The sequence below is a fragment of the Lonchura striata genome, chromosome 5 (assembly GCF_050655825.1).
Source record: "Lonchura striata isolate lonStrDom1 chromosome 5, ASM5065582v1, whole genome shotgun sequence".
NCBI lineage: Eukaryota > Metazoa > Chordata > Aves > Passeriformes > Estrildidae > Lonchura > Lonchura striata.
In genome coordinates this window covers 68,199,388-68,224,101 of record NC_140707.1, presented here as the reverse complement: position 1 = coordinate 68,224,101, position 24,714 = coordinate 68,199,388, and the positions used below count along the sequence as shown (strand labels likewise).

Sequence of the window (24,714 nt, the reverse complement as noted above, 5' to 3'; positions counted from 1 at the left end):
GAGGTAGGACAAAGGGGGATGGTTTTAAACTAAAAGAGGAGAGGTTTAGATTGAAAGAAATTCTTCCCTGGGAGGGAGGTGAGGCCCTGGCACAGGCTGTCCAGAGAAGCTGTGGCTGCCCCATCCCAGGAAATGTTCAAGGCCATTCAGTGTGGATGGGGCTTGGAGCAACCTGGGATAGTGGAAGGTGCCCATGGCAGGGGAATGAGATGGTCTTTAAGGTCCCTTCCAACCCAAGCCATTCTGTGATGATTCTGTGAAAGATGTAAATAAAAGCCCCTCCTGAGAGAGAGAGGCAGCAGCAGAGCCCTGGCTGAACTGATAGAAATGGGAAATACCTGTGAAACACTGAATACTTGTGTCACACTGAACACCCCAAGAAGAGAAGAAGTCTGTGCTGAAGTTCTGACCCAGGTATGAGACACAGCCACAGGTTATGGTGTTAACAGAACCCCTTGACTTTAGACTCCAAAAATTAAAATTCCATTTGAATTCAGCATCATAAAATATCATCTAGGAAATTGAAAACTTGTAGTATGGTCAGGACACTGAAGAAGGATTCTATTTTGTTTAAAAGGCTTGTTTTTACGAGTCCTCTCAAATTTTACACACAGAAGAAATAATTTGTTGTTAAAGTACTTAAAAATCAAGAAAAATTACCCAAATTTTATTTTCTTTCTAGTTAATGAGTTTCAAAATAATATTTATTGGAGTTTTTCAAAGCAAATGGGCAAGTTAGACATGCACCTCCTGCTGGCTTTCAGTGAGGACACAACAATTCACTGCCATATTTTTTCTTTAAAAATCTCCTCCACCACTATGCAACTATTCATTTAGGCAGGACTGATTTTGTATAGAAGGAGTGCCAGAACATTAACACAACTTGTAAATAATAGAGGGCTCTGCTGGGTGGTGAACTAGGTCCTGTCTCACCATGCTGCAGCCCTCTCACAACAGCTAACCCTGGATTCAGGCATCCAGCACTAGGAGTGCAAATTGAGAAATGCAGCTGGTGACTTTTTGCTTCATTTTTATTTTTCTCCTCCTCTGAGAAGTCTCCAGCTAGAATTCCACAAGGCCCCCTGCAGACAGCAGGAGCAAAGTAGTTGGTGGAGTCAGGAAATTTTGGAGAACCAGAATGATCTGATCTTCATTGTTGATTCCTCTTTATTTCTGGTTTGGGAAGTGTCACTGCCTCCCTACAGCATCTCTTAAAGGTTACCTGTAGAACTTTTTGGAATTTTAAGAGCCTTCACATTTCTCCAGTTCAAAAAGATGGGATGGCACAGTGCTGTGGTGCTGTGCCCAGGAAGGTTTGGAAGGAAAGTGTCACCTGGACTGGGCTGTGCCAGCTGCTGCTGGGGCAGGAGTGTGTCCATGTGCACCGAGCTGCTTCTCCCCCATCCTTTCATTCAGTGAGCTCAGTGGGGTCTCTGCCCTGCTCTCAACCTCAGCACAGGCTCTTGCCTCTTCCCTGACACAGCATTTACAGCACAGCAGCTGAACAGCCTCAGGACTGGTGTTTTTCTTCCTCTTTACCTAAAACTACCCTTTTCAAGGGCTCTGACCATGCAGGTCACTGTTTTGGAGGAGCACACAGGAATCTGGGGTTTGCAGCAGGTTCTAAATTCAATTATTGCTTTGATGTCATTACAGTAACCAACACCAAAAGCACACGGACTCAGATGCACTTCCCTGCTTTCCTCATTTTGGGAGCTCTTTGGGATCAAGGCAGAGTTCTTGCTGTCTGGTTATTTCTCATTCTCACTATGTCTTGTCTTCAGGACCTGGGAGCCTTTTCTGCTCCTCTCTTGCACACTTTCTTTACCTCAGCTGCTGCTGAAACCAACATTCTTCAGGATAAAAGCATCTCCTGTTTCCTGCACAGGGTGTCTTTCCCAGAACATACAGTCCCTTTGGTCTCTTCATCTGCAATTCCCTGCCACTGTTTCCTGCTATTCCCTCTCTTGTCAGGTGGCCTCAAGCAGCCTCCAAAGTTATCCAGGTCCCCACCTGATGATCAGCAGCTGAGCCTTCTTCCCTCCCAGTCCCTGAGATGTTCATCATACTTAAGAAGTGAGGTAGCAGCTTTCTCTTTGTCCATGGCTGTTACAGTGGAACAGACTTCTGGCAGCATTTAGTGACCCCTTTTTTTATTAGCCCTGTGAAAAGGCACTAACGTTTCTCTCATCACCTCCTGTGGATTCTGGGATACTCTAAGCCTAAGGGAGCCAAGAAAGAAAAAGATTCCCTGCTCAGAATAGGTTTTGTAGCCTCTCAGACATGCGAAGAGTCCCAGAGAGCAAGGAGAATTCACAAGCTGTGTGTGCAGAGATTGCCCAACTTGTCACTTAACATGAAATTTTACAGTCTTTCCCTAGGAACGTATATTACTTTAACAAAATAAAAAGACTTTCCCCTTATCAAGCATTATTCTTTTACATTTACAGTTTGCCTGACATACAGGAGTAATATTCCATGGTTTGCTACAACTTGTAAGTTTATGACCCTTCTGTGGTAGATCAGACTAAACATAATTCATTCGAAGCTACTTAGTGTTCTGGGAAATAAACCCCTGAACTTAAATAACTATAGTGTGACCTCTGTAAAATATTATTTATAGGTTAAGAACTGTTATTATGTACATATCAAGATATGCCAAAGGTTATAAAACAAACACTAGTCAGCAAACTGCACTGTTTACTGGCCAAGTCACTCGTGGCTTGCTCTCTGGTTATAGTCCTACAAATTCTGTAAATGGAGAAAAAATATGAGTTGGCTGCCTTGGTAATTAGAATGAAGTTGAAGCTATTGACCACTAAGGATTTGATACCAAATAATTCTCTGTCATAAACAAAATGCCAAACTATAACCAAGCAATCCAATGGAAACACATGGTGTTTTCCATTAAAAGAACATTGATTGCCACAAGGGTGCAGCCACTGTCCCAGTCAGCAGGGAAATGACAGCCCTTCATCCACTCGTTCTGTAAATCAGAAAGGAGACAGCTCCAAGCACGATGAAATGCCTCCAGAAGGGAATTTCAGGTTCTGGTTTTGATCTCTGCCATCCCACAGGAGGCTTAGGGAGCACGTGAGGGTGGATTCATTGCTCTGCTTGTTCCTGTGTAATTTACCCCTGTCAGAGCACATCTTGTGCACAAGGCTCCTGAAATGTTTTACAGGCAGGGTTGTAGGGACACTTTGGCCAGAAATATTCATATCAGTCAAAACCACATCATATAATTTTATGTGAGAAATCTGTCATAGTTTATTGTTTCTTCCCCTTCCTCTGTCATAGTTTATTCCCCTTCCCCTTACTCTCCCCTTCCTCCCCCACCCCCCCCCCTCCCCCCCAAATAATGATAGTAAAAAAAAGACAAAAAAGGTTTGAATGAAAAATTAACCACTAATTTTATCTGGACAAATCTTGCAACAGTCACATTTAATGTCCTAGACAGACCCTTCTATCACTTTTTCAGACAGAGAAGTTCCCCAGGAATGTCAAAGAGATTTTAATAATATCTGCAGTAAGGACAAATGTAAGTACCTGCACACAGATTTTCCTGGCTCTCACACCAAGTCCAGTAATGCTCAGCTCACAAAGATCCCTTTCAACTTGCTCTTTAGACATCAGGGAGGGTTTTAGGCATGTAAAGTAAATTTGTAAGGGGAAATAAAAAAAATTTTTAGCCTTCTGAAGAGAATTTTTTTATTATTAATTCAGGACTTTTTCTTTTCTTGTCTTACTACAAAACTACCACAAAGAGAGCTGGTACCAAAATAGCCAACAGCCCTGTGGTTAGGACAACCCCTACAGATAGTGAAGACTGAAATTCATGTTCTTTTGCAAACTTTGGATTTGCCCCTTGGTGTGCCACCTCCCATGAGAGTGCCTGCTGACCTTTCTCTGCTGACCAAAACCCCACGCTGGGCTGAGGCAGCTTTTCTCCTGGCAGCTGGGTGGGAACCAGCACCTTTGGCTGGAATTTCTCAATCCATTTTGTTCAACAGGTCTCTTCTGCCCTACTAGCTCATGCTTTTTCCATAGTGTTTGCACTGGGGGACCTCAGTCTGTTACACATCCTAACATTTCCTTCCTGACTCGATCCCATGACAGGAGTGACACTGGCAGTGACTCTGGGTATTTACATAAACACCATTTTCATTGCATTGAGGCTGTTGAAAGATCCCAGTTTAGTAGCAAGGAGAAAAATCAAATTACACCAATATGATGTACCATGGGAGGAATGAGTTAGTTGCTATATTGTCACTTCTGGGTGGAGTTGCATGAATTCCAGGGTGATATCCCTAATCTGGGTGGAAAACTGGCTGTTAGCATGTGAGCCAAACTGCTCATTAAATCCCTCTGAGCTTCCCTTAGAATATGGCAGGTGTAGACTTAGCCACCAGTCTCCAGGGATGTGGGAAGTACTGGAACAGACAGAGCTGGGTGTATTTTCCTTTGAAAAAATGAAAAGAGGTGAAATTTCCAAATATTTGGTTCCTTTTGCTAGGTCACAGTTTAGGTTAATGTTTCCCCGTGCTCAGTGAGTAAATATTTCCTGTGACCTGCTTTAGTTCAGCTGCAGCAGGGCTGGGGGGCCTGGCTTTCAGAAGAGCTGTGCATCCATGTCTGCATTCTAGGAGGAAAAACCCAAATCATGGGGAAACCAGGGCACACTGTGAGCACAGAGCATCTGAGCCACTGTGAGCCAGCACAGGGAGCCTGGCAGGGGAACTGGGTGTCCTGTGTCCCATTCCTGCCTCTGTCCCACCTGCAGGGAGTCTCAGGCCACCACTTTTCCCCTCTTTGGTCTGTTTTCCTTCTTCCCTTATGCAATGTCTGTTTTGATGGCAAGATCTCTGGGACAAATTGTGTGTTTCTTCCTGGGTTTTCACCCAGTTCTTAGTACAGGGCAGTCCTCTGCTTATTCCACTCCACTAAGGCACCACTAAAAAGCAAATAACATGAGAGATCTGAAAATTTTTGATCTTACCTATTCAATAAGATTAAATTTGTATTTTAAATATGAGTTCCTGTGGGTCTCCTGTTTTTTTTTTTTCATTTACATCCCAGAGTAATTTTTGTCTTTGATTGCACAGGAGGCTTTAACATTTATGTCCTTGGAAGAGGCTGGAGCTGGTAGTTGAAAGCACAGCCCTGTGCTGCTCAGTGCAGTCCCAGCCTGCCCAGGGGGCTGGTCTGACCAACCAGAATCAAATTAAAGCGTGTCATAAAATTACAGCATGCTTTTCTGTAAAGTTTTATTTTTACTTTCCTGGGCCTGGCCTTCAGGTTTCATTTGGAGCAGTGCTCAGCAGAGCTCCCTGTGGGCTGAGGGTACCCTCTAGAGGAACAGGCACTGGCAGCAGTGAAACACAGGGATGCTCTGTCTTCCCAAAGGCTTTTTTAAGGCTGGTGAGAAATGAGGGAAGATGGTATTTGGAATATGAAATCTGGATCCTGCCCATTTGTGCTGCACACTCTGTGCAAGGGTGACAGGGTACAGGTGGTTTTAGGGGTCACGTTTAAGGGGAGATGTGTGCTTCTTCAATCCTCCCAAAATCTGGTTTTTGGTTCCCAGGCCTGGTGGGAATAGTGCAGTGCAAAGAGGGACACAACACTTGGTGTTTCCTCCTGGTATAGTGCTGGAAGAGAATAATTTAGGTTGGAAAAGACCTTTTAGGTCATCAGATCCAACCACTGTCCCAGCACTGTCAAGCCCATCACTAATCCATATCCCCAAGTGCCACATCTAAAAGTTTTTTGAACACTTCCAGGGACTGTTATTATGATTCTACCACTTCCCCAAAGAGCCTGGTTAGGGCAGTTTGACCACCCTTTCAGTGAATAAATTGTTCCTAATATCCAGTCTAAACTTCCTCTGGTGAGGCCATTTCCTTTTGTCCTGTTCCTGTTCCATGGGAGCAGAGCCTGACTCCCACCTGGCTGCTCCATCCTCCTCTCAGGGAATTGTGCAGAGCCAGAAGGTCCCTTCTGAGCCTCCTTTTCTCCAAGCTGAGCCCCTCCTGTTCCCTCAGCTGCTTCTCATCAGATTTGTGCTCCAGATCCTCCCCCAGCTCCATTCCCTTCTCTGCACCAGCCCCTCAATGTCTCTCTTGGGAGGATCCCAAACCTGACCCCAGGATTTAAGGTGTGGCCGTGGTGGTCCCCTCAAGGCTTATGGGATGATGCAGGCTGAGCATGACATTCAGGCTGTCAGTTCTCTTCAGTCTGGCCAGCCCTGCTGGGAAAATTGTTTCCACTGTCCATGGAATGGGGTAGTTCTTCCTGAAATGGAGTCCCACTTTATGGGAGGAAAAGGAGTTCCTTGTTATCTGAATTTTTGCAGCCTTTCCCTCTTCATAGGGATATTCTTTACACTCGGATCTCAGCACCCTCCAATTGAATCTGTCTCTTCACCCCCAAACAATTGGAAGGAGTGACTTTTGTAAACAAGGGTATTGGCAATACAGGTTGCCAGTTCTTTGGTTTCTCAAAGAATTATGGAGAAGCTGATAATTTATTATTATCATTATTATAAAAATAAATTAATTATGAAGAATCTATTGACAGCACAACATGCAGGCAAAATAACGCTCCCATTCCACTCTCCCATTGCAAATGCCTAAGCTTTATATTCCCCCTGCCTTGCCTTATTGCAGAACTTCAGTGGCTCTTGCCTGGTTTGAAAACAAAAGAGGCAGCTCCATCTAGAGGTCTGTGACAAGGAAAGAAATCCTGTTTTCATAGCTCTGCTCTTAGGAGTTTCTGTTGATGCAGCGTTGTGTATGTAGGAGTGCTTTCTCCTGTTCAGCATGGCTTTTCCTCCTGGTTTCTAAATGCTTTCTAAATGTGTTCTAAGATTTTTTTGAGCAACGTCTTGACGTTTTGGAGCAATCCTGAGCTATTCTTATTTCCCCAGCTTATTCAGAGTGAGCTGCAGCTCAGCAAGAGCATCCCTGTGTGTAGCTGGCTGCTTGTGTGCAGAGTTTGGGACAGAATTGGGATGGTCAGCGAGGTCCTGAGCATTGTTTCTCTCTGATTCTTAACAGACATCTGAGAATTTCTCAAGGCAGTGTGGGAGAGAGGACTGTGCTCAGGCCTTCATTGGTATTTTCTGGCTGAGTGTACACCCTGATCTCAAAGAAGGGAAAAGTTCCACTCTGGGAACCACCATGGAGTGGGGATGGGGACATGCAGGTCACTTTTACTCATAGGTGTGTACCAACAGAACTGTTATTTTAAGGAATTAGGAATCTAACAGTCTGACTCAAAAGGTCCTTGGGATGGCATCTTCATATTCCAGAGCTTTAGGCTTTACTTAGATTTTTAAGATCTCAGTAAAGGTGCATACAGTGCTTTTTTCCTACCTCTGAGTGATGATTAAAGCAATGCCACAGAGAGACATCCCCTGCACAGCACATCCCAGAATGCAGCCCTGCCACAGCACTGTAATCCTGTGCTGGGGGTTGTGTTGGGGCTTGGTTCTGAACCAAGAGAAGAGTTCTTTGTAATGGACTGAAGAATAAAAATCACTATTCCTTAGATGGAATTCAAAGGTTAATAATGCCCAATACTTCCTATGTGTTTTTTTTTCTTCTGATCATCCACTCCATGTAATTGCTCGCTTCTCCCTTTGTGCATCCTTCATCATCATTATATTCTCCATAGTGTACTCTCATTAGAATACTTTTAACACTATTATTCCTAACCCTTTCCTGCTGCCTTTTATACTTCCATCTGTACTACAGGTATTGAAGATGATAGATCTTGTGGTTGCTAGAAAATGTACAGATAAATAGAAATTATTGGTCAATGCCTGCATTTCAGTAGAACAGAGTTCAGCTCTTGAGATGAAGAATGAATATGCAGTTCTTGGCAGACAAGATTTTGTTCTGAGAAAAAAGAAATTTTATGAGAGACATGGCAGGAAACTGAAAGATCAGGCTCAGTCTTGACTGAAAAAAGAACTTTAAGAGCTTGTTGAGCCTTTGCCAGTGTTAAAGGAGTCAACTCAGTTAAGTATTCTTAGCTAATATAACGAGTCTACAATGTGTAGTCATAATAGCCCCATAACATTATTACATTTTTTTTCCTCCTCTTTAGTCTGCTTAGTGTTAAACAATGTCTACTATTGTTTTAGCTCAGCTCAAAGTTCAGTCTTTGGGAGACTTAAAAAACCACAAAGTTAAATTATTCAATAAATTAACAACACCCTACCTCTTAAGGAATAACATTAATATTAGATAAACATTGCAGTGAACAAGGACATCTTTAACTAGATCAGGTTGCTCAGAGCCCCATCCAACCTTACCTTGAATGTTTTCAGGGATGGGACATCCACAGCTTCTCTGTGTCAGTGTTTAACCACCCTTGTTGTAAAAAATGTCTTTCTTATATCTGATCTAAACCAACCCTCTTTTAGTTTAAAACCATTACTCTTATTGCAACTGGGTCTACTATAAGTTTGTATCCATCTGTCTTCCAAGTCCCCTTTAAGTATTAAAAAGTCTCCCTGGAGCTTTTTGTTCTCCAGGTTGAATCCCCAACTCTCTCAGCCTTTCCTCACAGCAGTGGAGCTCTGGGCACCTCCATGGCCTCCTCTGGACCATCTCCAACAGTTCCATGTCCTTCCTGTGATGAGGATCCCAGAGTTGGATGCAGCACTCCAGGTGGGCAAAGACTCTGGGGTCTCTTCAGTTTTTAAACAGTCCTGCTGTTCCTCATGGAAAACCCTGGGATTTATTATGTTCCTCATGGAAAATCTTGGGATTTATTATCTTCCTCATGAAAAATCCCAAGATTTATTAAATCCTGAGCTAACCAAAAGCTGAAAGAGGCAGAGATGCTCTTTTATTCTACCATTTCCAAAAGGTAAAGAGAATGTACACACTTGACAGTCTGGGGCCATTCCCAGCAAGCCTCTGCTGCTTAAAGGCATAAAGTGCACATCCTTGGGCTTCTTAAATACTTCTGAATTTCTTGTCCAGCCAGTTCTGTTGCACAACATGTTAGCACGTGCTGGCTTGGGAAAGAGGGTGGGAAGGAAGTTGTTATCAGAAGCTGATAGGAGGGAAGCTGTATCCCAAGTGCCTTGTTTATAGGCAGGAGCAGATAAGGTGACTCATATCTCAGAGTCCCGGCACAACACCATCCCCATGCTCATACCACGTGAGACACAGGCGTGGGCATACGGAAAAGGCTTTAACCCCTGCTCCAGGGATGACAGAAGCACTTTTTAATCCTTGGTTATACAAACCAGCAGTGTCTTTAGCCTGTTCTTAGCAGAATCTCCTATTGTAAATGCAGGCGAACCCAATGGGAAGAAATGACGATGTCTGACTCAATTAAGAAGGCTGAATTATTTCTTTATTATAACTATGCTAAAATACATTAATATGCTATATAAAAGGAGGATACTCAAACTACATACTACTTTCTCTGACTCTAACTCTCTCTCAACTCATGACCCTCTCTCTCTCGAGTCCAGCCCCAGGTGGGTTGGATTGGCCATCAGGTTCAAACAATCCTCACCAGAATCCAACCAAGCACTCACTCCAGGTAAACAATTCTCCAAACACATTCCACATAGGAAAAACAAGGAGCAGAATTAGAAATTGTTTTCCCTTTGATTTCTCTCTGTGTACCTCTATCAAAAATCCTGAGAGGGATTGCCAAAATCTCCCATCTTTTTACTCTCAATACTGGATCCATTGGTTGCCATAACATCTGAATGGGCTTGCAGGTAGCACTGGGCTGATGTAATTTGACCAAATTTGAAGTCCATGCTTGTCCTCTGACCACTTTGTGTGTAGTCAAACCATGACAAGATCCCATTTCACAAGCCAAACAGGAACAGGGTTGGTGAGGCACCTCCAGTGCAATGCTCTGAGATACTGCATCGTGAATCACTTTATTTGAGGAGTGTGACCTCTCCTCTCAGAGAGTTAAGCATCACATGTGCCACCAATACCCTGTGCTGGTTGTGGCCCTATCTGATTGATCCAAGCCCTTAGAGAACAGGTTGGATCACCTATTCCAGGTGTGCCTTTGTAGCAGAGAACAACTCTAAAAGGACCATTAATAAGCGCAGTGTGGTAGGAAAAGACCAACAGCTCAGAAATTGAGTTATTTCAATACTATTAAATATACCCAACCACACAGAGGGTAAGGCTCAGTCATCTCACATATCTCCACCTCTGAAATGCTGATAGTTGTCTTGCAACACCAACTGGGTCTAGCACTGAGGGACTCCAGAAGATGGTGCTCTCAAAGAGCAGTAACAATGATTTCTGGGTGTCTCCTCCCTCATTTGGGTACCACGGCACTGCAGGTTGAAGGACACTGCTCAGACTGCTCCATGAAAGCCGCTTCCATGACAAGCTGCTGCCAGGCCTGCATGGCATTTTGACACTGGTGTTGTTTTTCCATTGCTTTGAACTGCAAAAAGAGGAAGAAAGCAGAGAGAAATGTGGATCAGGGACCTTCAACATTCAAAATGTGGAAGGGAAGGGCTTTCATATCTCGGTAATACTGGGCAATATTCCTCACATGCAGGCATTTGCAAGATTATGGCTCTAAGCTTATTTGTAAGCCACAAGGCCAGAAGAGAACTGTACAATTATCTGGACTAAATGTTAATGAGGGGCAGAAAGCATTCACCCTTAGCTGACACATCTGTCCCTATGCAGAGGAAGTAAAAGATATTTTTAAACTTGAATGTTGAATTTCAGTAGATTAGAAAGAGAGAACCATGAATGAAGCTGAAGATTTTCCAGCCTTCTATATACACGCTACTGGATCTTTTACATAAATCTCATTATTACGCATATGGGTGGAAGCTGCTGCCCAACAAAAAAATACAGAAAATCAGGAAAGCAGAAGGCACTGCAGATGCCTGGTGCCTCAGAGCTCTGTGGTTTAGAGGAGAGGTTTGTTGGGCTCAAGGGTAGGAGGCTTGCATGTGGACTGAGTGTCCACATGGATGCCTTGAACCCATTTCTGAGCATGTCTGTCATGTTCAGGAATAAGTGAGAAACTAAATTATAAATAATAGAGCAAGACTGCTGGGAAAGAAATAAACCCCAGTAAACCAGAACAATCAGTTTGTTCTCCAGTGTTTCCTGTACAAGTAATAAAATCTAATAACTGAGTTGCTGTTAACAGTTAATGACCACTGCATTTGTTAATGGACCCAGACAAATGAGAGCAGTTTAATACAACAAACAGGCCATTAGCTGTATTAATGCTTGGCTTGTAGGAGTTAGAGCTCTTATAAACTATATTCTGCAGTTTATAATACCAGCACTTTATAAAATGTCCTGGTGTTTTCCAGAAAAAAAAAATAATAATAAGGATCAGGTGAGTTACAGTTTAGAAAATCAGTATTCATGGCAACTAGGAAAAGCTGATATTAGACTACAATCTCTTTTTCTGGTTTGTACTGGAATAAATCAGGATCAACAGCAAACAAACCAGGCCCAATTCTTGTATAGCTTAAATGAGTGGCAGCTTTGCTTTTGACTTCAGTGAGTTTTGGATTGATCCTATAATTATTATTATTAGAGAGGAAGTTGATCTTTTTTTTTTCCTCTTCTTCTCCCTAAACCACAAATGATTTCACATATGGGATATTCAGTCTTGAGCAGCTGTCACTGTTTAAAGGTTTAATAAGCAGTCTTATAGAAAGAACTATAAAAGGGAAGTGGTATAAATAGACTAAAATTAATAGAGGAACAAAATAGAGTTAGTTCCTACTTCAATTGCCTCTACAGTTCTCTTAATTTTGTATTTTTATAGTGTATTTAGCTGTAGTTTCAGTTACAAAAAGTGTCACTGGTACTTTTTGTAATGGTAATTGTGAAAGACCATTGCTTTACAGACTCACTGCTGAATCTAACCAATGTCTGGTAGAAATTTAATATGGAGCAATTTAAGACTTTGCCCTTAACTTGCCAAATGAGGATGATACTAAATTATTACAGAATTATAGACTACTGGGGAAGGGAATAACACACAGTTTGGTGGGAAAAAGAAATTTATATTTTTACAGGGTGCATGAAATAGGCTCTAATTTGTATATATCTGTAGTGTGAGATGAGGCCAGGCTTAAATCATAATGTTACAACAGGACTTGGCCAAGCTCTTTGGCTTTGTTTGTGGATCTGAACTGGAAGTTTTTCAGACAATTCCCAAAAACATAACAGAGAAGTTGCATAAACTTATCCTTAAGGTTTCTGTGACCTGAAGGAAAAATGCAGGAGTAAACTATGAGAGTTGTTCCTATCTTTGACCATTCACCCACCTGCAGGGAATAGTGCCTAAGCCAGCCTAAGGAGGTGTCATTCTTCAATTTTTTACTTAGATATGGAAATTACAGCTCAGAGGAGTATAGCATGCTCACTGTGTCCCTCCTAGATCCATCATACCTCAGCCATGCTGTTCCATATCCTTCCTGTCGATTCTTTTCAGCTGGCAATTTGTGGTTTAAGAACATTCCTGAGCCAGGATTTATCTCATGGTCAGTAGCCACTATTAAGTCTATCCTCCATTAACACCTAGTCCTGGATAAAGCTGGTTTCTGGCCTCCATTTTCTACAATGAACTCCAAATTATAACTATGCATTCTGTGAAAAGGATTTGCTTCTGTATGTTTTTAAACCTCTGACCTCAAAACAATTGTAAGTGTCCTTTAGGTCTTGGCTGGGAAAGAATGAAAAATCCTTTCCCATTCATACAGCTCATGTGGTTTATGATTGTACAGATCTTGCTCATATATTCCTTTTCATTCATTCCTTCCCAGACTTAGAAATATCAAGCTAGGCAGTCTCTTTCCCTTCACAACCATGTTTGATCCCTTTCATCACCTTTGTCATCTTTTTCTGTACCTTTCCTAGATCTATTCTGCATTTTTTTGAGATGGAGGGAGCAGCAGGCTTGCACACAATAAATGGTATGAGTGTGTCATTTATACAGTGCCTGAGTGACAGTTTTGGCATTGCTGTCAGTTGTTTCAAACAATTGCCACTTGTCTACTTGTCTTTTTGATTGTTGGTGAGCTCTAAGCTTTTTTTTTCCCCAGGGAGTTTTCCACTACGCTAAAACCTTCTCCTAGAGTGCCAGGTTAATAAGATTGCCTGTACTCTGGTTTGTTTATCCTGTAATTTACCCATAATTCAGATTGCGCTGCCTTTCTGCTTCATTTTCTCCTTGTTGCCACTGCATGTCTCCCACCACTCTGCTGCTCAGGCACACCAGGAGATCTGTTCACTCTTCTCAGTGGGTTCCTTGAACAGCTCTGTGCCAGGGGCTGACTGCTCAGGGAACATCCAGCTTGGCAGGAAGCACTGGGAAGAGGTCAGCCTCCCTGGGCACTCCAGGCCACAGAATGAATCACCCTGCCATGCCTGGAGCCTGGTCTCCAAGGTCCTGCTGGGGAAAGGAAGAGACTCCACACTCCTGCAGACCTGACTGGCCCCCAGAGCTGTGCAAGGAGGATCAATGCAGCCATCACCAGATGGTGCAGCTGCATTCAGCCTCGCAAGGTCATGGTGTGCGGAGATGTTTTGACTTTTGGAAGAAAATACCTAACTGGGGATGTTTTTCCAATGCATGGATGTCTGGAGAGTAGGCAGGGTAGATTCTGACTTCATGTCGCTGCTCAGTTCTCTTTGAGAACAGGACATTTGGCCTTTGGCTGGGAGTTCAGAATAGGGGTGTGTTCAGATGCTGTTTGAGATGATCTGTTCCAGACTAGTTTGAGTGGATAAACAAAATTAATTAGATTCACATCATATGAGTCCACAGGATTGATTTTTTCCTGAAGCAGAAAACTGGCTCGTACTGCTGTTCACCAGAAATACTTACAACTGTGGCTCACCTGCTTTTTTCCATGAGTTTTACAATACTTGCTGGGTTTATTTGAAGTCTGGGTAGAGGAATCACATTATCACATGAGATTCCAATGAACCACTGTACAGAAAAAGTTATTTACATTCTCATTCCTATTCTGGATGAAACTTCAGCAAGGCAAAGTACTTCACCTTGTGTAGTTAAGCAGTGGAAAAGGCACTGTCTGAGCCTTTAACCAGCAGATTTTTGTCTTCTCCCTGTTTCTGGCAATAAATATGTAAGCCAGCCATTACTTCTAACATAATGCTTGGGATGACTTTCATCTCTGCCTGCTTAGGAAACTGAGGAAAAGGTAAAGAGAAATTTTGACAGTACTATGATTGTAGTTCATGTTTACCTCTTAACTATAGTCTCCCAGTGCCAAACATTGTTCACTGCTATTGCACTGAGCCCTTTGAAAGGGCTCCAAGCAAAGTAAAATCTGTATTTGATGATTTGGAATTTACAGAATGAGTGCTCCAGCCTTTCTAAGGCCTTCAGCCTTATCTTTTAGGTACCCATGCTGGGTGCTTTAAAGTTCAGGCTGTGTTTAAACTTTGTCTGCAGCCCTGAGTGAGTCCTGGTGAAGTCTTCTCAGAACTCTGGGTTGCCCACGATGGTCAGTATGGATTCTGCCCTGGCTTCAAGGGACAGCTCATAACTCAGAAGGACAGAAGTGGTGAAAGTACAGAATGACAGATACTGGAGCTCTTGAAAAGGTAAATAGGGGACATTTTTATTTTATGGTGTCATGAAAGGCGAAGTGGTGAATCCAGACATGAAAGCAGTAGCAGATACACAGCCGATAAAAGGAAATCTTCATTTCTGACCAGTTCACTGCTGTGGGATACCAGAATGCAAGAAGATATGAAGATTAAAACCAGGGAAAGTAAAATTACCTAGAATTATCACAACTAATGCTAAAGTGCATTTCAGAAGGAACAACACAAAAATTCTAAATCTACAAGTCTTTTATGAGAAGAGAGTACTCTGTGTTTACTTGGCCATACCTGCTGCTGAAAGATCTGCAGCCAGTCACTCCTGGAAACAAAATCCCAGAACGTGGGGTGGCAATTTCTAAAACTAAGCTTATATTCCTCTTCAGGATGAGCAGTCCGAACCAGGCTCAAAAAAATCCTAAACACTTGTATTCTCCAGTTAATAGTGACAGAGCAAGTAACTTAACAGCCTTGAAAGGAGACCTGTCAGAAGTCTGATTTACGAGTCTACAAGTTTTTCTGGCAGAACAGTTGCTTCCATGTGAGGAGTGATCACATTACTGAACCTGTTCCACCTGCTCTCTCCAGAGGAGGCAATCAGAGACAACCTGCTCTGTCTGAGGTTTGGAAGGAGCCTTGGCTTGGTGCTTCTACAAAACTTGGAAGAAGACAACGTGGAGAAGGGGGTGAGGGAGGAAAGGGGATGGGAGAAAATAGAGATGGTGTGCTAGGGAATGTGAAAGATGGAAGAGCTGAGGTAAGAGGAGTAGTCTGGAAAAGAAAAAAAAAAGAAAGAAACACATTAAAAAAAAAAGGCTGCAAGCTGTCAGCCACTTTTGGCACCATCCAACTGTGGTGGGTGGTGGGGTCACTCAAAGGACCGCATTTTAGGGAGCACAACCTAATTCAGCCGATGCCGGCTGAACAATGCCACCGGGAAGGCAGCATTTCATTGTTCCCTACCCAGTTCACACCGCTCTGCTGCGAAATCTGCAAAGCAATTAAAACTAATTAAATTCCGACTTTATTAAGTGCGATCAACCCCCCCGAAGACAATCCACCCTAAAAACAACCCCTGCGCGCCGAGTGCCGGGCACGTTAATCACCCGCAATTAACCCCCGAGCGGCGGAGCCAACACATCCCTGTGCTCCCTGCCCACGTCCTCCCGGCCGGGCGATGCGGGAAGGCGCCGGCAGCCGAGGGCGAGCTGCGGGCAGCGGGGGCAGCGCTGCTCTGGCTCGCTCCTGTCCCCGTGCAGCCGCCCAGGGGCCGCGGCTCCGAGCAGCCGCCCTGCCCGGGGGGTGCTGAACGGGGAGCCCCGGGGGATCGCGGCGCCTCGGAGCGTTCCCCCGGGGCTGTGTGCTCTCGGGGCCGGGCACAGCCGCGCGGCCCCGCCGCTCTCCCCGCCCGGGGGTCCCCGAGCCGGGTCCCCACAGCAGCGGCAGCCCGGGCGGGGCGGTGCCGGAGCCCCGGCACAGCCCGGGGGCGGGCGCGGTGCCGCCGGCCGGCCCCCTGAGGAGGCGCGGCGGGGCGGCGCCGGCCCGGCAGGAGAGGCTGGGTGCCTCTCCCGGCGGGAGCGGGCTCTGGCTCTCCTCCCGGCGCCCGGGCGCCCCCGGGGCGCGGCCATGTCCGGAGCCATGAAGTTCAGCGGGTACCTGAAGGTGCGCATCGGGGAGGCGGTGGGGCTGCAGCCCACCCGCTGGTCCCTCCGGCACTCGCTCTTCCGCAAGGGCTACCAGCTCCTGGATCCCTATGTCACCGTCAGCGTGGACCAGGTGCGCGTGGGGCAGACCAGCACCAAGCAGAAGACCAACAAGCCCACCTACAACGAGGAGTTCTCGGCCACGGTCACCGACGGCCATCAGATCGAGCTCTCCGTCTTCCACGACACCCCCATCGGCTACGATGACTTCGTGGCCAACTGCACCTTGCACTTCCAGGACCTGCTGCGCTCCGCCGCCCCCAGCGACACCTTCGAGGGCTGGGTGAGTACCCGTCCGGAGGAGAAGCTGGGAGAGCTCCTCTGGGAATGAATGAAGGGCACTGGCGGAGCCGGGGCTTGTCCTTGCACGCCTGTGCCGCAGACACCGTGCAGCCCGGTGCGTGTCTGCAGGTACACAGGTGTGCTCCTTCGCGCATCTGTGTGTGCCCCTCTGCTGCTCCTTAGGGACCCTAAGGACTCTCAGCTGTCGTAGCTTGAGGGTAAGGACGATCTAGTGGAGGGCTCTGAAGTCTCTCTTCATGTTTTTAAATAAACGGAGACAAGATCTGTAATACGTAATTTGCAAACTACACCAGCAAATTCACACAAAGGTGTTCCTCCCTCCTTTTTCTCAGCACACTGAGGCGCACTTGGAGACTTGGATATCTGGGTTGGATAGATTTCTGCCCAGCTCTACACATGCTTGCACAATGGTTTGATGTGTGCATGTGGATTTCTTTGACTTCTTAGCAGAATGGCAGGACTAGTCTTGTGTCTGTTATGTACACTGCTGCTCTGGGTCAATGCAGTTTCACTCTGAGCTAATTCTAGGTTATTTTGAGGTAAACGTCACTTGTATGCAGCCCAGAGAACCTGGTTTATGGATTAGTCCTGATGGTGAGAGAAACAGTACAGTCTCTAAAATTGTACCTTTCTTTCCAGTCTTGTAAAGGAGGACAGAGTGACTGCATTGATCCAGGCAGTTTGCTGGTAAGAGTTAGTTTGATAAAAAAAGGCATTTATTCTGAGTAGAGAAGGTGCAGAAGAGCTGAGAATATTCAAGGCTGTGATGGGTATAAACTTTTTGAGACCAGTAAGTTCAGGATATGCGGTCAGATAACAACCACAATAAAAACAGATGTTGAGGCTGATAGTATAGAGAACAGATCTTGATCCTATCACTGGGGAGAATGCTGGGACTTTCTGCTCTCAGCCAGTGTCTGTGGCTGAGGTGTGATGTTACATCTTTGGGGTGATTACAGGCAATGTATATTGGGGCCATTTAGTTAGGTACCTTACGGGTAGGTGTGAGGTTCATGCACTGGAGGTGTTCTCTCTCAGACAGTGCCTGATGCGGTTTTTGTGTTGGACAGAAGGGTCCCAGCCACTCTCCAGTGGCTTAGCTAAGGTATTGCTCCTGACAGCCCAGCCAGAGCTTAGGTAATTGGGTTTGCCTGGTGGATGCATGCCCAGCTTCCCAGGCTACCTGTGCCCCTGGAAGGTATCTGCTCTGCTCCTGGGGTTTGTGCTAAACCAGTTTCAAATGCAGAACAGACCCCTATGGGCAAGGCAGAGGAGTGAGCTTGAGATAAAGTCATGTGGGTTTGAGGGTTTTCTTGATGTTTGAGTTGCTGGGGATGTTTGCTGTTGAGAGAGGCCCAGTCCTCTAAGGAGGCTGGAGTCCTGGTCACACTGGAGCTGGCTGCATGTGGGGTGGGACTGCTCTGCTGCAAAGGTGGTGGCCTTATTTACCTTAGTGAAATACCTGTCATAATATTGCTGCTGGTGTGGATCCACATACATTTCTTCAATTTAGTCCATGCTGCTGTGCTGATTTTTAGGGCAGATGCAAACTGTGGCCTGAAATAATAATCTGGTCTTTGGTGAGGGAAAAGTTTTTAATCCTTGCAGGATAGACATGTGTTTTATGAACTCCTTTACCTGTGAGCTGATGGGTGCAATGGGGTGGGAAATCAGAGAATTCTTTTAACTAGATTGATGGAAACTAATTTTAGATCTGGGTGTGTAGACAGAGGCTAAGAGCTTCTGCTCTCCCTTTAAATGAATGTCTGAAACTTACAGCTGGGGTAGATTTAGTGGGGAATGAGCAAATGTTTGTCTTCTGTTGCCTTTCTCTCTCCCCTCCCTTCTGATTTGCTTCGTTAGCATCTCACATAGCGTGCAGCCTGCATCACATGATGACAGGGAACAGCATCTTGCTCTGATAATTTAATATGTCTTGATAAATCCAGCAAGGCTGTCACGGGAGTTTGTGTAATCAGGATAGGAAATGCTGGTTTGTACTAACCCGAAGTCTATGAGCTGCTGGCACAATGCGAAACACCACAAGGAAATGTAGATGATTTGAAACACCTCCACTCCAAAATCCTTCACTCTGTCCTTTTAGCACCCCCAAAATAAAAGCACAGATAGGCAACTAAGGAGTGAATCGAGTGAGAGGAAAATTGGTGAATCTTCCCAAGTTTAACCTGGCTTATGCTTACTTGGCTGTGCGTAATTTTTCATTTTGATTTGAAATAGAACTTTTATGTTCACTTTTCAGAGACAGGAAAGACAGTATTTTGGTAAAATCCAAATGATTAACAATAGGCAAACAAGGCAGTTGGCTGCTTCTGCTCCCTGAATTCTTATCCTGAGAGGAAGCTATCAGGAATTACCTATGGCAGTCTTGGTGTCAGCTCTCAGGCTCATGCTGCTCTGTTTATAAACATGGATTTTCTCCTGCTGAAAGAAAAAAAAAAGTGATTAGTTGTAGCATCGGTCAGCACCTTTTGTGAGAGTTGTAGGAAGTTTCAGCGAGAGGCAGGGAGGAGCAGTCTGTGTATAAGAGTTGGTACTTCCCAGATGACTTGCAGGTACATCACTGCAATTATGACCTGAACACTTATGCAGATGAGTAAGTGTATGGACATGAGCTGTCTCATCAGTAATGCTTATACACCTGAGTCATCCCACTGAGTGCTGGGGCACTGTTCTCTGTTCATGATGTGCTTTACAATTCATGTTGCAGAGACTTCAAAACTGACCCTTTTACTTCTAACCGTTTGGGTTGTTTTCCAAAGTCTTTCTAGTAAACACATTAGCATGGTCTGGATAGCTTCTCATTTGTGTGTTTGTTGTTACACACATTTGACTAAATTTCCACAGATCAAATTTGCAAGAGCTTATTAACTTCAAGATCCTTCTTGCTGTTTCCCCTTTCTTATATTAACTTGTCAGGTTTCAGTGAAGTCGTTTTTATTAACATTGTCAATTAAAAGCCATCGTGCCTTCAGCGTGGTGTAACGCAGTCACAGCTGAGCGCCACCTCCCCAGTGCCATGTTCTGTCTCTGGTAGGAATTTGCCTGTGTGGGTGTGAGATTGTGCAAACCTGAATGGTTGCATTTTACACAGGTGTGCATGACCAGGTGCAGGGAGGGAGCTGAGCTGTTTGCTGGGATTTACATCAGGGCTGAAACTTGAAAGCATTTAATTTTGCACTAGCCTGTGCTAGGATCTTTTTACTTGACATATGCACCTTTAAAAGTTATTATCTCCTCTTTGTCTGTGTCTGAGTGCAGTATAGAAAGCTGTCATATATCAGTGAAGCAAATGGAGTGTAGCTGAAATGGGAGATGTTTACAATACCTAAGATTATTCCTGAGTTTTATGTAGTAGCTGAAGTAATTTTTAACCTTGGGGAAACACTCTTTACAGATACTGAATGGCGTTGTTATAAGGGAATTGTTTAACCGCAGTTGTAAAAATTGTTAGTCCCTGGATGGAGATGTCATAATTTCTAAGACTTTAACAAGGAGTAGAAATTTAAACCTTGATCTGGAAGTAGCAGATAATGAGAGTACACTGAAGGAAATCACATAACAGATGGGCTATAAGATTAGTGAGCCAGTCACAACTTCCTGATGAGTTTGTTGCCACTTGCTCATGTGCAGGAAGAGATTAGAGCAATTCTTGTGCATTCCTTCACTTCAGCTCTTTTGCCTGTATGTTTCCCTATGATTTTTTTTTCTTTCTTAGGGCAGAAATAATTGTGTTTCACCCATGTTTATATACAATTGTATTTGTTGAATGTGAAGTTCAAGAGTTAAAAGATAATTCACCTTCTCTCCAGAGCATCATGGCCATGGCAGAGAGGCAGGGTGCTGCAGGTGAAATATTATATGGTTGCTGCTTCTTTTGACTCCTGCTTGACTGCAGGGTTCTTCAGGTGGGCCAAAGTTGCTTCAGGAAGCCAAAATACTTTATAGCTCTTGACAGAGGATTTTGTGGTACAGTATTTTGTGTCTGCCCAACTGTAGAGATAAATGAAGCTGGTAGAGCTGGAATAAGTGGTGTCTCCATGCATGGGGCAGAAGCAGGCTGGGGTGAAGTCCATTTGACTTCTGTTTCCGTGCTCACACCTGTAATGTACATAGTGCAGATCTCTGATCTGCGTGAAGGTCACACTGCTTATTAGTTAGGCTTGAGTAAAATGAGCTCCTTCCCTAACTTTTTGGAAGCTTTAAGTTGTTTCTGTAATTGTTATTACTGATACGCAGTTACTATCTTGAATAGGACTTGTGGAGAGAAACGCCCACTGCAGGAGGCAAGATGGGTCTGAAAGCTACTGGAATTTCAGCTTTTCTTTCTTTCCTTTAACATAAAGTTGTCCTTTGGCCCTAAGAACAGATCCCCTCAAAATGCCAAGAGAGATCCATGCACCACGACTACCTGAGAGTGCCCTGCAGCCCAAGACAAAGGCTGTAATAAGTAAGGGGGGAATTCTTGCTGTTTGTCAGGTGTTTAATAGTCTGTGGGGGTGTGATGCTAAAAGCAGTTGTTCTGATCCAGGCAGATGAGACTGCTGACTGTCATGAAGAGCTGCATACGTAGTGCCCTGTTCCAGCATCAGAAGTTGAGGTATTTGGAGTCCTGTTTCTTGCTCCTCCCCAATAAAAGGCCTGGCTGGCAGCTGTGAGAATCCTTGGAGAGCAGGGGCATTTTGCTTGAGAGAAGAGTGTGTTTGGCTGGGGAGATTTGACCCAGCATGAGAAGAGCCAGTTTCCAGTGGTTGGGGCCAGTAGAGGGTTATGGGACTGGTGTTCATGTCCTGGCTTTGAACTGAGTGCAGCAAGATGTGGGTTTGGCTCTCAGGGTGTTCTGGGGAGCAGCCATATGGGCAGTGAAGTGACAGTGTTCTTGTCCCCTTCAAAGATGTTGTCACTGCATTCATCAGGGTCTGTGGCTGAGGCGGGGGAAGTTCTGTGCCTGGGGCAGAGCCAGAATTCCAGGAGTGCAGGACAAGGCAGGACAGAGTCCAGGCAATCAGGTGCTGCAGTGACCTGGAGGGAAATGGTCACATGGCTAATGGGCACCCTTTGGTACTCTTGCCCTCAAGAGCAGTGGCAGTCACCTCAAGATGGATGTACTGGAGTACTGCATCCATCCCTTGGGCCCCCCAATAAAAGAGGAACATGGACTTTTTGGAGGGAGTCCAGAGGAGGCCATGAAGATGCTCAGAGGGCTGGAGCACCTCTGCTATGAGGACAGGCTGAGAGAGTTGGGGTTTTTCAGCTTGGAGAAGGCAAAAGGGAGGCCTTTCAGCATCTTCCAGTGCCTAAAGGGGCTAAAAGAGAGCTGGGGAATGATTTTTGTCAAAAGCATAGAGAGACAGCAAAAGGCTTTAAACTGATAGAGGAGAGATTTAGATTGGATGTAAGGAAGAAGTTTTTTTTTTACAGTGAGGGTGGCACAGGTTGCCCAGAGAAGCTGTGGATCCCGGGCCATGTTCAAGACCAGGCTGGATTTGGCTTGGAGCAAGCTGGTCTGGTGAAGGTGTCCCTGTGCATGGCAGAGGGTATGGAATGAGGTGGTCTTTAAGGTCTTCTATTCTGTGGTTCTCTCAAGCCCTTGTTGATGTTGTTGGCTGGAGTGGGGGGCTGACTTTGATGCCAGGGGTAATTTTACATTCCTGCTGATGGAGTTGCTGCTGAACCAGTTGAAAGCTCTGGTTGGAGGGAGAAGAGGCAGCCAAGGGCTGATGACCACATTGCCTTTGGTCATGTTTGATGCTCATGAGAAGGTGTTTGCAGACCTGCACCCACAGCCCTGAGGGTGCTTTTTGCAGAGAGGCTGTGAGGAGGAGGAGGGGGCAGCAGGGTGACCGCAGTACAAGTGAGCCCAGCACCCCAGGAAACTCTGTCCCCAGCCCTGCTGGCCCCACCTCACCCTGTTGGTGTTTTATATTTAGCTTTTTCTGCAGGTCTTTTTGTAAAGCACATTTCACCCAGGCTGTCAGAGGCTTTCTGTTTGGAGTATTTTCTGAGTAATGATTTGGTTTCTGGCCATTTTGAGCTTATAGGCAATAAACTCTGCAGAACGGATCGTCAAGGGGGCCATTTGAGCTATTGAAATGCCATTAGAAAATCTACTGATTTACAGGGTAATTCAATATGAAAAACATATCCCTTACTGAAGTGAATAAGACTCCCACCCTTTCTTCACAAACTATCAAGGCTCCTTTGATGTTTTAGGCTTCAGCTATTGTGCTTTGCTAATACAGCCAGGAAACTGGGGGCCTTTTGTGTAACCATGGAGAAAAAGATGAACAGCAGAGTTACCACATGAAATGAGTTACTGGCAGCTTTTATAAGGATTCTGGATCAGCTATCGCACCTTCTTGCCTCCCAGATTTCATCCTATTTAGGCATGCAGTTAAGACATGTCAGACCATGCTGCAAATGTAATTTCTTCTGGAGACAATGAGCAATCTTTGCTCTGATTGCCTGCTCCACCCCTGTTCTATTTGCAGGGCCGTGCTGGACCCAGGCTGGAGTCATGGATAACTAACCTGGCGCCGTGTCCTGGTGGAGATCACCATGTGGTTGTTCCTCTCCCAAGCCATGCCCTTTTGCTGGCTGCTTGTGAGGGAAAGCCATGCTTTATAATAATGATATCAAAGATAAATGTGTTTCTGAAACATAGAGCATCCAGAAGTGTCCCATTAACATTGCTAAGCCACTTAGGGTAAGCCAGGCAAACAACTATATTTCTGCAATGCCAATGATATTTTTGTATGCTTTGATATCATGAGGTGTTCTCATCACTTAGGGAGGTCAATTGCTGAGGAAGCCATCCTGCTTTAATTTAGAAGCCAGCACCAGGAGCAGATGTGAGCCAGCTTTGGTTGCGTTTGAGCAGTGCTGTGTGGGAGCAAGCATCCCTCAGTAACTCCTGTGCTCTTGATATTCAGTGTCCGTCCTGGGCCCAAGGTGATGGAAAAAATTGCTTTTTCAGTGCCCCTGCAAGACCTTTTGTGCCCTTGTTGTGTTAGACCAGAGGCATCTAATCAATGTCCAGATCTATCCCGCAGGCTGCTGGAGCAGTCTGACCAGCTGATGGCCCCGCTCCCTGCGCTGCTCTGTCCTGGGGCTCCTCCAATGTGGGGCAGCTTGCAGGCAGAAGAGTTGTTCTGGTAACTGCCAGGGTTGGTTTTTTTTTTTTTTTTTTTTGCCTGATCTTCCTTGTGAGACCCACTGCATCTGCAGAAAGCCTCGCTCTCCAGCCCACTGGTGCTCTGTGTCCAGATGCAGCCCTCAAGCAGAGACAGGATGCCTGTGACCTGTGTGACAGATGGATGGCACACCCTGGGCAGTCTCCTCTGAGTGCCACATTGCAAAGCAATTAAGCCCATCCTGGGGAAGATGCTGCAAAGCCACAGGGCTTTTGGGATGTCAGGTCTGGGATAAGATTTTCACTTGCTGGCTGGACCTCTGTGGCTCTGGATGGGAATTTCTGTGCTCCATCAATGTGATGTGGACCTGTCCTTTGGGTCAGTACAGCTCACACAGAACTGAAACCCAGCTGCTGTCACTGTGCTTGCCCAGGAGCAATGCCAGTACAAAAGATGTTGGCAGGGGAAGAAGGAGGGAGGGAGGTATGAATCTGTTAGATGATATTACATAAGGGCTTTTTCTTGGTGTTCACCTGCACAGTTTTGTAATTTTTGAGTTTTGTGAGCGAAATGGTTGTATTGGAATCAGTGATACAGTGGCAGCTCTCCAGAGTCCTTCCAGGAGGGATCTCCTTTCTGTGGAACAGGTAGGAAATGAAGCACTGATGCAGAAACACAAGCTGGGCAGCTGTGGTAGCTGACTTCAGTTTGTGAAATGGGAGATAGAATAAATAAACTATTTTTTAACCAACATGATAATGCTATTTATGCCTTAGCGGAATTTCTCTCTTATTTTTATTTTTTTACTTTTTAATGTAGTACAGCTATGTCTTTTGAAATGGGGAGAGGAGGGGAATGCATCCATGCAAGTCACATTTCTAAATGTGTGATATGCTGTATGAGTGTTGCATGTCTGCTTTATGTTTAAAAAAAGATCGGTAC

The 24,714-nt window shown here is 45.0% G+C and overlaps 1 protein-coding gene across 1 annotated transcript in view; it reads left to right on the top strand.

Moving 5' to 3' along the window:
• The first annotated feature begins 16,140 nt into the window (after positions 1–16,140).
• PRKCH (protein kinase C eta) overlaps positions 16,141–24,714 on the top strand; it is a 112,915-nt gene continuing 104,341 nt past the window's right edge. The window contains exon 1 of the mRNA XM_021554501.3: positions 16,141–16,601. Within this exon, the coding sequence (XP_021410176.1) occupies positions 16,242–16,601 (360 nt within the window). The 5' untranslated portion in view covers positions 16,141–16,241. The remainder of the gene's footprint in view (positions 16,602–24,714) is intronic.